General features: G+C 40.5%; 1 protein-coding gene and 1 long non-coding RNA gene across 4 annotated transcripts in view; one reads left to right on the top strand and one right to left on the bottom strand.

The window, feature by feature from the left end:
- The window catches only part of Ankrd30a (ankyrin repeat domain 30A), a 73,704-nt gene that overhangs the window by 26,234 nt on the left and 35,225 nt on the right, over positions 1 to 12,245 (bottom strand). For 2 of the 3 annotated variants that reach the window (XM_048444419.3, XM_048444420.3), the window contains 7 exons: positions 11,546 to 11,700; positions 9,491 to 9,658; positions 7,184 to 7,217; positions 6,769 to 6,910; positions 4,514 to 4,727; positions 1,391 to 1,574; positions 383 to 520 (listed from right to left, as the gene is read on the bottom strand). In XM_048444419.3, coding sequence (XP_048300376.3) covers positions 383 to 520; positions 1,391 to 1,574; positions 4,514 to 4,727; positions 6,769 to 6,910; positions 7,184 to 7,217; positions 9,491 to 9,658; positions 11,546 to 11,700 — 1,035 coding nt within the window. The remainder of the gene's footprint in view (positions 1 to 382; positions 521 to 1,390; positions 1,575 to 4,513; positions 4,728 to 6,768; positions 6,911 to 7,183; positions 7,218 to 9,490; positions 9,659 to 11,545; positions 11,701 to 12,245) is intronic. The other variant, XM_085686958.2, reaches the window with a different exon arrangement.
- LOC125407074 (uncharacterized) lies at positions 2,520 to 10,178 on the top strand. The gene is made up of 3 exons (XR_007234094.3): positions 2,520 to 2,709; positions 7,694 to 7,801; positions 9,468 to 10,178. It is a non-coding gene; the product is annotated as an uncharacterized LOC125407074 (long non-coding RNA).

Raw genomic sequence — 12,245 nt, 5'->3', positions numbered from 1 at the left:
TTTCAGAAAGTTTTTCTAACACCTTTTTAGTCTGTTGTAGCAACTACATTTGTTGATAAATGCTTAAAATAAGCACTATACAAATAAGTATGCTTGCACAAGAGTGAACTAGCCACCACCATTCTGAAAAGGAAAGACTGAAAAAGTAACAAGCTGCAGAATTCCCAGGTCCCCTTAGCCGGCTGCTAGTGCTCCTTCTCCAAAGCACTTGCTCATATGCTAGACAGTGGGGGAAAGCGTCTGCCATCTACCCCTAAAACAAATATCATGTATACATATATATGGTTCAAAACCCTCTATATTTCCCACGGTGCATAAAGGTAGGCTCTGAAAATATGTAAGTGTATAAATGCACACATATTTAGACAACTAAAGAGAGCACCTCGGAAGTCATTCTCTTCTGCGCCATTTCTATCTCCTTTTGCTTGCAAAGGTGATCTGCAAGAATCCCATCTTGTAACATTCTGGCATTCTGCTCTCGGGAAAGCTGCCTCTGAATCTCATTCCGCTCCTCTAGAACCTAGAGACACATCCATGAAGTTTTCAGTCTCATTTGTGCTGCTGTGGACAGGGCATCTATCTAAAAGCTTAGTTAAGAGTAGAACAATGAAAACGAACCGGAAGCAGCCTATGAAAACAAGTGATTCTATTCCATATACAAAACTCAAATTTGTACTACATATTATAGTTAAATTGCTTAAAAAACAGAAACAGTTCTTACAGGCAGACAGAGTATTGCAAACTAGTTTGTTACAAACATTTAGCCAGTTTTAACACAGTTTCAAAGACAGCCTGCATTTTAAGAGGGCCAGACTAGCACTTCTTTCCCATGGTAAACGTATCTTCCATTACCTCACTTAGAAAGGATGTCTGTGGTACCTATTAGTTTCCAAGAGTAATAATAAATAATTGCCGCTATCTGTATTAAAATTTATTCTTAGCATGAGGCACCACTGGTCAACAATGGACTGAATATAACCTGGCAGCCCCACACAATTACATCAACTAGGGATGAGGCTGATCTCTGACATCATCATGAAGTTTGCACAACAATAATGAAACCAATAGATATTTTCATTAATGATACATGGAGATATATATGTGATACATAAATATAATATGTAATTAAAGTGACATTAAAAGTACAACAAATAAAGGTAGGACTAAGAAATTTTTATCAGTCAGGAACACCTTACTCCTAGCACGTGGGAGACAGAGGCAGGTGGAATTTCTGAGCTCAAGGGCAGCCTGGTCTAGAGAGTAAAGCCAGGACAGCTGAAGTTATGTAGAGAAACCCTGTTTCAACCCTGCCCCCCTCAAAAAAAAAAAAAACCACCCTAACCAAACAAAAAAACATCCCCAAAAGAAATTTTCTAGAATATTAACATACCTGGTTCAAATGATTTCTTACGGTCTTCAACTCCATGTCCAGTGTCCTGAGAGAGACTTCAAGCTGCTGCTTCCCCTCGACTTCGCTCTGGTATTGCTCATCCTTCCTCCTAAGCTGCTCCATAGTTTTCTCAGAAAGCAGATCTGCACTTCTCCGCTTCTCTTCCTCTTGTTTCAGTGCAAATCTGAAATTAAATGTGTTCATCATAAAACTGACCTGTTTATAGAAAATGAAGTTCACTTTATGACCTGGACCTCACAATGGTGACGTGGTGTCCTAATAAAACCTCTGTTGTTAAATATTTGTTTCTCTTTTTGACTCTTGAGTTTAATTCCTCACTTCAACCCCTTCTAAAGGCCATATGCTCTTGATGATAACAAGGATGAATAAAAACTTTAACTGGCAAATTTCTAGAAGTCTGGTAAATATTATTAAAAAGAAATTTTGAACTTATTCAGTAAAGTTACAGGTTAATAACTATCCTTTGTAGGGATAGAGAGAAGGCTCAGTAGAGCACTGGCTGCTCCTCCAAAGAACCCAGGTAGAGTTTCCAACAACCACATGGTGGCTCACAACCATTTAGAGCAACAGTTCTAGGGGTTCTGATGCCCTTTTCTGGTCTCAGCAGCCACTGCACACATGCAGTGCACACACATACATGTGGACAAAACTCCCATATACATAAAATAAAGTTAAGTAAATAAAAAAAAGGGAACTATTTGGGGAGCAAGTGCACATTCTATAGTGGATTGAGACTTTATGAGAATTGGGCCTTGAAGGCCCACATGGTTGTGGGCTCTTGTCCAGCAGGAGGGTGTTCACACAGGTGCTGAGTGAGATAGCAGTTATATTGACTTGGGTAGCAGAGATGTGGCCTTGGGAAGTTGGGAGGGTCCTAATATGTAGTGATTTGATTCCAGTGGGTGGGGCTGACCCTCTCATCTGGGGAGGGTGATTAGCACATGCCATGATATGACAGGCTTAAGTAAGGTATGAGAGACCTTTAACAAGATGCTGGGGGAAATGTCTGTGGCACAAAGAGATGCTCCCCACAGGTCTTCAGATGAGAACACCGGACAAAGGGGCCTCGGCCTCGGCACTCGGCCTCAGGTGGGCAGAGATGGGGTGCTGAAGAGCAGGGTAAGTGTGGACTCTACTTGCAAGCAAGAGCTGCAAAGGGATCCTGGATGGCCAGCTCTGAGAGCCAGGGGGCACAGTGGGCAATCTTTCTGCAGAGCAAGCAGGAAGTACGGAGATCTTTGGATGAAGGAGGTGGAAAACCAGGGATGGAAGGCTTGGGATCAACTTACCAGGAAGAGGTAAAGTTCTGCAAAGCAAGGGGTGGGAGCCCCAGGATAGTGGGTTTATAGCACCAAAGTAAGGAGAAGATGAAAACTGAAAGCAGATTAGAACTCTGTCTGCAATGTGGGTGACCGCAGTCCTGAGAGGTGGGCTGTGATGTCCCAAAGAGCAGAACAGGCCTTACTGGTAATGTTTCAGGCACAGGTCCAGTCTGGGGGCCTTGGGGAGGGAGGAAGGTGGTCTTTATTAGCAGCATGTATGGAGGGAGTCCTGGAAGGGGGCAGGAGTTTGAGGTGACCAAGGGATGGTAAAAGGAGAACCATTAATGGTGATGTATTGGGCGTGGGTCCTGGGGAGGCAGTGGGGTTGGAGGACCCAGAAGAGGAAGGAAGATCCTTTCTGGAAACATATGTGGAGGGGATTCTGGGAGGGCTGAGTGTTTGGAGTGGCTGAGGCAAGGATAATAAACCTATGCTGGCACCATGTGGGGGCAGTGAGGAGACCTGGGAAGGTGGTGGGGGCTTAGGGTGGCTGTGAGTTGTGCAGCAGGTCCTAGGGAAATTACAGGGATCTGGGGTAGTTATGGGAGAAGGAGGGCAGGCTCTGAAAGGCGATGCTTGTGGTGTTAGTCCTGGGAAGGCAGCAGGGCTTGGAGCAGCTGAGGGAGAAGCTAAACCAGACAATCCTTACTCCTCATACACACTGTCAACAAAATCGCTATATATAACAAACAACATATAAAAACCAGCAGTCTGTCTTTACACCAGAAACGGATTTCTTGAGAGAGGAATCTGGGGAAAATGCCATTAACAATAGCTTAAAAGCCAAATAAGACAGCACGATACAACTTAGAACAAAAGTCGTCAACAGGTGAAAGGCATCTCCAGCAAACATACGCCAGAGGGAGATGCTAGAAGGCAGACACCCCATGCTCAGGGACTGACAGAATTAACCCAGCAAAAACTACCAAGAGCTATCTACAGATTAAACGCAATCTTCACGACATCTAACGACACATTGGTTCTCCCTCCCTCCCTCTCCCTGTAATTTCTATGAAGTATAACAAAGAAATCACGTGGTCGTGTGATGAGCACGAGAGTTCACATTAGATACTGAAGAGTTTTTAAAGTAGACAATTACATAGAAAACAACTAACATTTAATATAAAACAAATTGTAAAACTTATTTCATCAGCTGACAGTGGTGGTGTCAGCCGGGAGGCAGCCGGGAGGCAGAGACAGGTGAATCTCTGCGAGTTTGAGATCAGCCTGGTCTACATAGGCTGTAGTTCCAGGACAGACAGGGCAACACAGAGAAACCCTGTCTTTGAAAAAAAAAAGTTATCTGATCAATAAATAAAATGTTTTGTTTTTTATGTAACCAGTAAAATATGATTTTAGTGGAATCTATGGTAGAATATCTGTTTACTTCTTAGAATAATAGATAGTTAAGTTCACTATATTACTTACAAGAATTTCACATTTTGGAAAACTAAGAAATTTTCTCTTTTGTAAACTCCATGACAAGCAACAAAGGCCAAAATTCAAGTACATCTCTGTATCATAAACAGTGAAAACATTTATTTAAAGCTAGGCCATCATGGCTGGGTAAATGGTTCAGTGGGTAACGGAGCCTGCTCTAAGCCCAACTACTTGAGCTGGATCTTGGGGACCCACATGGCGGAAGGAGACTGACTTTCCCAAGTCAGCACCCAACTTCAACACACATGCCAAGGCATGTGCTCAATAAGCGCACACTCGCATAGAGTGAATGTCACAGGACGTTAAACACTGATAAATGAAATAAACCAAGACGGCGCACCTCAGATTGGAGAGCTCCTGTTCCCACTCCGCCTTTTCATGCTCTAGCAGTGATCTTACTTCTTTTGTTTCTGATACTTCCTTCTGCAATTCCTTAAATTTATTTTCCATTCTTTTAAGTTTTCCTGTAAGTAGTTCACAACGGCTTCTTTTAAATTCTATTAATCTTTTATAGGAATAAACTGCGTCCCGGATTTTCAGTAGACTAACAATATCTGAAGCGGGGAAAAGAAGAGACAAATAAAATGAGCGAGCATATTAAAAGACTGCATTTCTATGTTCCTTACACACCGATGGAACACACAGTAGGTGCCGAGAGTGTGAAACACATTACCTAAGCTCTGCAGATAACACAGGGAAGACCCTTGCTCCTTTTCAGCTGAAAAGAAAATATGGAATTATACATCTAGTGTTTTTTCATATGAAACTGGATAAAACTGGAGATCTTCATGCTAAGCAAATTAGGCTAAACTCAGTCAAATGTTCCATGTTAGATTTAAAACGGAAAGCACAAAGCATTTAAGGGGCCTCTTTCAGTCTACTTTTAGCCAGGTTGAGGAAGCAGCTATGAAGCCATGTTTCCACTTCAAACAACCCATATGAACACAGTTAAAGAATCTCAAATAATAATTCTCAGGACAATGATCCTTAGCAGACAGGGAGTACATGGACGCTATGAATGTCCCAGGTCTCTGGCTCTCACCACACTAGGACAAAGAGCTGAGGTAGAGCTCCCTACACTTCAGACAAGCGTGAGAACACAGGACAGAGCAGGGAGGAGGCAGCAACGCAGAGGAGCACCCTGCAGGTCTGCGGAGGGCCCCTGGAATACTTCGCCAAGCACTGAGCAATGGGCGTATAGGAGGAAACTACATGAACCAAGGATAAAACACCTGAAAAGGTTACATGAAATCTCATTGTTGCTCCCACAGGACCAAGAAGAATATCTACTCTGCTTAGTCAGACTGGACAAACACAAGATAATGGATACAGATCAGAAAGGGGTTCATCATAGCAAGGAAAATAAGCACATAGAAAATGTTCAACATTTATCAGCAGTATAAGGCACTTTAAGACCATGATGATATACATATCATACACCTCTAACAATAGCTAAGACTTAAAATACTGACAAGCGTGTTTGTGAAGACAGAGCCCTGGATCTCTCCTATCCTGTGGACTGGAAAACAGGAGCACGGGAGAAGAGCAGAGGCTTTTGTGAGAGACTGGCTAATTATCTTGATTATGGTGTTTATTAGGTATGTGCTTAATACACATGTTGAAACTAACCAAATGGCCCTTTATATATCAATATGCCTTGCTGATGCTGTGCAAAATAAAAGAGGCTACTGCAAGAGCAAGCTTCTAAGACAGCAACTAGGACACAGAAAAGGCAGGAGAAAACTAAAGGATTGAGAAACCTAACCTTGTAGCCAAGGGTTGATGTGATCAGATCAGAATCTTTGCAATTACACAATTACAGTGAGAGAGAGAGAGAGAGAGAGAGAGAGAGAGAGAGAGAGAGAGAGAGAGAGAGAGAGAGACTGTTTGCATGAAGCGGGCTAGCAGGGGAAACAGCCCTCTAGTTTCATGGTACTCTAGACAGAGACCAGGTGTCTTGGGTTACTCTGCTATGAAACACTGACCAAAGCAACCTGGGGAGGAGAGGGTTTATCGGGTTTATGCTCCACATCACCGTTCAGCATCAAAGGAGTCAGGACGGGAACAGAAGAAGCAGGGCAGAATCCTTGAGGAAAGAACTGATGCAGTGTCCATGGAGGGGTGCTGCTTACTGGCTTGCTCCACATGACTTGCTTAGTACAGAATACCGGCCCAGGGTGGTACTACCCATAGTAATTTGGACCCTCCTGCATCAATCACTAATTAAGAAAAATGTTCTATAGGTTTGCCCATGGCTGAATCTTATAGAGGCCATTTCTCAATTGAGGCTCCCTCCTCTCCCATGACGTCAGCTTGTGTCAAGTTGACATATAACTAGCCAGCACACGAGGTAACCTCATCTAGTGATAATAAGGCACAGAAGAAAAGCAAGATCAACGAAAAGACTGGATGCGTCAGTCCTACAAAGGAAAGCCCAGTGAGCGTGACTACAGTACTTTGGCTGAGGGTCACATACTACTGTAACATGAAGTCTATTTCTACATGCACAGCGGTGTACTGGGTCAATGCGAAGCGAAGTATGCATGTATTACCATGTGCAGAAAGGCTGACCATTCATTCACACAAGTGTCATACCTCTACACTCCAGCCTGAGATGCTCGATTTCACACAAAACGCTCTCATAATCGGGGCCCTGGAGCTCACAGTCCTCGGAGGCGGTTTCAGACGACTCGGTCAAGTCATTGATGTCGTCCACAGCAGCTACTTGCTTTCTGACCTACAAAATAAACACTATTTTAAACTGTTTCCCTAATATTTACATTATACATGAAATAATGCTTTATACAAGCAGAAATAGACATTTCTTAAAAGAGCTGGCAGTTGGCAGAAGGATGCCTTTATTTATGGCACTGCTTCTTCCTTTTTAAGGCCAAGTCTTTCCATAACACTTATTTTTTCACTTTATCTTTCTTATCTTTTAACTTATATATCACTACCTTTCATAATTTATTTTAAAACAAAATATCAGTTTTTATTATTTTTACATTACCTTGTTATTTTTATTAGATGTTTTCTTTGTGGGCCTAAAATAGAAAACAAACCCATAAAAATCCTTTAAGACTAATAGTATGTGAAATACAAAGAATATCTAAGATTATTGACTTTTATACAAAGCCTCTACATTTGAAATTTATTTCTTTCACTAATAAAGTTTACAGGCTATTTAAAATAAAATATTTTTCTATAAGGGAATTTGATTACAAACAGAGAGTAAAAATAAAATAATTATTAATATCATAATAAGGAATTAAAACATATACACACATATTTTTTACTTAGCTGAGGATGACCTTGAGCCTCCTCCCCTGACCACCAGTGCTGGGGATTTAAGTGTGTGCCACCAATGCCCACAGTGGGCTGCTGGCAATCAAATAAGGGTTTGTCTATTCTAGGCAAGCACTCTACCAATAGTCATATACTCAGGGCAGAAAGAATTAAGCTTAGATCAATTTTCTGGTTCTAAAAGTAAAGGAAAAACACGCTATTTACTTTTTGATAGAAATATACAGAGACAGCTGAACCATGCCCGTGGGAACTCATGAAATCGAGACTGACAGCTGTGGAGTCTGCATGGGATGGAACTGGATCCTCTGCCTGTGGGAGACAGGTGTGGAGCTTGGTCTACCTGAGGGGTCTATAGTAGCGGGGCTAGGATCTATCACTGGAGCTTGAACTGGCTTTTTTGAGCCCATTCCCTCTGGTGGGATGCCTTGTACAGGCTCGATGCAGGGGGGAGGGGTTGGTCTCATCTCAACTTAATGTGCCAGGCTTTGTTGACTCCCCATGGGAGGCCTTACCCTTTGGGAGGAGTAGATGGAGAGTGGGCTTGGGGGGAATGTGGAGAGGAGGTGGGAGGAAGAATGGGAGGGAGAACTCTGGTTGAAATGTAAGACGAATAAAATATAAATAAACAAACAAAAGAAAGAAACCCTTAGAGGAGAGAAAAAAAAAAAGAAGAAACTAGAAAAGCTTGTTTGGGGTTACTGAGTCGTGAATACATATGAATTTCTTTGCTTATATATAAATTAATTATATGATGATTGTTTTTACAGTTAAAATACCACGTGGGGGGAGAAAAGCTTTTTACATTTCTTTTTAGTGTATGTATATGCACGTATGTGTACACATATGTGTTATAGGTCAGAGAACAACATGTATGAGCTGGTTCTCCCCATCACATTCAGGTCCTCGGGCTCGGTGGCAAATGCTGTCATCTAAGCTACACTGCTGGCTCCTATCTGCCGCTCCTGTATCTGCAATAAAAATAGTTCTGTGTTTACAGCCAATGTGGGAAGTGCTTCTCCAGTCCTTACATTAGGAAATCTTTTTTTGGGTTGGTTTTGTTTTAAAGATAAGGTCTAACTCTGTAGCCTAGGCAAGCCTGGAATTCAGAGAGCTGTCCAGGCTGGTCTTGAACTCATGATGAGCTAACTGCCTCAGTCTTCCTAGTGTTGAATTACCAGCATAACCCAGGAACAAGATATACAGTGTGAAGAAAAATCCTACCTATCTTCAAGTGTTTCTCAGTAATACAGTAGTAAATGAATCCACACTATTATTCTACTTTTAGTTGTAATTATTAATAATTTCTGAATCTTATTTCTGAATCAAATATTCTCTAAATAAAAAGACTTATACCTCAATAATTTTGGGAAATTGCTTTGTATGAAAATGTAATTTGCATTACATTCAGGAAATACTGATCACATGATATATATAATGACATTTGCTACAAGGAATTGTTTCTATACTTTTTTATTTTACTGAATTTCTATGCTAGTTTAACTTTCAGAACATCATTTTCATGTTTAATCCCTATTCCATTTCCCAACTTATTTAGAGAAATCTTAACACCAGAATGAATCTTTAAAAAAATCTGAGTAGAAATTCTGAAGACAATTAATAATAACTCTTCAGGGAAAATGTCGTTTAATACCTTAGACACATACCCCGAATCGCACTGAGTAGGCGTACACTTCTCTGCTGATCCCGACACCATGCAAACATATTCTAAACGCCTCCTTTAAAGACGATTCGTAAACCTCACATCTTCCTCCAGCTGTTGCCTACTTTTCTATTATCATTCCCAGCATAGAGATCTGAGGCGCTGTCCACACTTCCGCACTGCAGTCAGACAGCCGTGGTGACCCTTTACTGAACCCGCACTTGTCCTGTCTTCCCCTTTCAGTGACACTGGTTAGTTCTTTGTCTGGAGACTTCCACGTGTGCTTTATTTCCACGACTGATGTGTCACTGCTAATATTCCTTCACAGGGAATAAAGAACTCAGATCTTACCTCGCTTCACTTTGGTCGGTGTCACTTAGACTGGAACCATCCTGCAGGTGTGGTGAACCACCGGGTGGTGAGGCAGACTTCTCAGTCACTGGCATCGCGACAGATTCTCTGGATACCCACTTTTCATTTTCCTTTTTCTTCATTTCCTTCATAAGCAACGGAGGACCTCTAAAACAATCCATTAAAAAAGCTGGTGTCTTACAAATAATTCTACTGACAAAGATTCAAGAAAAGTAATTTTGGGGAAATTCTGATTCTTTTCCACCTTAATTTACTAAAAACAAAAAAAAAGGCAATTAAACACTAGCTAACAGCAAATGCATAAATATACAATAAAGGCACATGTGATGTTGCAGAGTTGCTATATGAGAAGTTTTATCTGAGGATAAGAAAAGCTTTTCTGAAGAGGTCAAAGTGAGCCTGTTTCCACCCTGGAAGTGTTTCCAGAGAGGGCCTGCCCCTCCCAGCTCCACAGGCCACCTAACTACACAGCCAGCTTCCCAAGCTCTCCTCCCACAATGCTCACTGCCCAGAGTTTACTCAAGGCAGAGCAACCACACTTGGCGAGCCACACTAGAAGGAAACAGAAGAAAACCAGCAAGGGGGTGATGTTGGATAAAGTCTGTTCATGAAAACTGTAACCTATTTTCAAACCTGCAAGGCATCAATAAAAGTTCCATAAAACAAACCAAGTCTCAATTCTCTTACAACTTAATCCTCTCCTGAACACTGGAAATGCTTACACTGAAAGAAGGTGAGTTGAACAAAAGTTCTAATATAGAAATAAAGATAAAAAACCCAGACATGTGCCCTCAATCTACTAGTTCCACAGCAACAAATACCAATGAGAGCAACCCAGAAGACCACATAGACAAAAAAGGAAAGATTATAATTATGCTGAAACAACCCAGAGGATCTGAATATACCCCAAGAAAACAAAAGCAAAGACCTAAAGCAAATATAAATGCTAATCAATGATATGAAAATGAAATTAAATAAAGAGACAGAATCGCGAGAGAAAAGCCAGACTGAGGTGGTGCTGGGAATGAAACACTCAGGAAGCCAAGCAAACTCCTCAGCGGAAAGAGCCAGGACTGGGTGACAAGGAGGAGAGTTGGACCACTCAGTAAAGGTCAATCAGAAATTTTAGAAAAAAATAAATAAATAAAATAAAATAAAATAAGAAAGGGAATAGAGCATGTGTACACTTTGGGACACCATGAAAAGAACTAACCTTCAACAGTTATCTACAACGGGCATCTATAGAAGAAGAAAAATAATACCACAGTGAAGGTGTAAAACAAAACTCCCTAAATCCAGAGAAAGAGATGTCCATCCAAATACAAGAAGCCTACAGAACTTAAAACAGATAGGATTAGAAAAGAAACTCTACAATACACTATAGTCAAAACATTAAAAACACAATAAAGAAATCTGAGAAAAAGGTCAAGTCACATATAAAGGCTGGTCAATCAGAATAACCTGATGATTGACAGAACACTTAATACTTCCCTTTTTAAGAAGCATTTAGATTACCTCCAACTTTAAGATATATTCAAATACATATTCTTAAAATATGCAGACATGTAACATATTTAGGTAAATATGCAAAACATATATAACATACCCTTAACATCCATTATGTTAGTTACCTATCATGTGTAACACAATATACAAACATTGTATATGAACGCATGTGCATTTGTAAGTCATGGTCTCCTATTTCAGAGGATTTGATCCCAGAATGACACTTCAGGCACTAGAAAGGAGCATGTCAGGCTATGATACACGCTGCTGAACCAACTGCAAAAGTACTTACCATTCCACTTGTCAGCAGTCAGAAAGCCTCCACTTTTGCCAATTCTAATTATTTTCTAAAATATTAATGTAAGTAGAAAAAACATGTCCTTTTATATTTTTCTGATAATCATGTAAGGCTGAATATGTCTAATATATGCATAACATTATTTAATAGTGAACAGTAGTCCAAATTAGAACAGGTTTTATAGGACAGTAACAAATACATATACACTGCTAAATACTGCATAATCTTACCTATCATGTTCTTTATTTCCCTTCATAGGAAACTGCTGGTCATCAGTTTTTCCACTCTGCTGATTTACTCCATTCTCAACACTGTCAGCAGCACCATTGTACAGACTTCCTGATAATTTTGCTTCGTTATTTTTGTATTTTCTTTTTTCTTCAGCCTTTAAAGAAAAGTTGACAGCAAGGATAATTTACTTTTCAAAAGACTTTTTTGTGAGGGCTTCATGGCTAAGAGTACTGATTTGGTTCCCAGCACTCACACGGCAGCTACCAACTATCCCCAGGAATCCAGCGTCCTTTTCTGCCCTCTGACGGCACCAAGCATGCACACAGCACACATACAAACATACAGGCCAGACACACCCACAAGCAAAATAAAATAAAAGTCATTATTCAATGGAAGAGGAATTATTCTTTTTAAAAGCCCTTAGTTTTCACTGATTTTTACCACTTGACAGTTTAACCATGACTTAGATTTGACACTGGAGACTTATGTTTTGTATATTGAGAAAGATGGATGATATGCAAAATTTTATTCTCAGGAGTTCTTCTTTAAGGATGTAGATTAAAAAAAGAACCTTACTTTTAAATACTGAGTACACACAAAGAAAAACTAGAAAACAATTGAGATTTTCACTGGTAAACTAAATCACTAGGCTGTAACTAGGAAGTACGAGCTGACTTATCTCACTCTAAAGCAGGATGT

The sequence above is a fragment of the Myodes glareolus genome, chromosome 3, assembly GCF_982192425.1.
Source record: "Myodes glareolus chromosome 3, mMyoGla1.1, whole genome shotgun sequence".
In the NCBI taxonomy this organism is placed as follows: Eukaryota; Metazoa; Chordata; class Mammalia; order Rodentia; family Cricetidae; genus Myodes; species Myodes glareolus.
The sequence above is the reverse complement of the archived record's forward strand: the minus strand, read 5'-3'. Positions and strand labels throughout refer to the sequence as shown.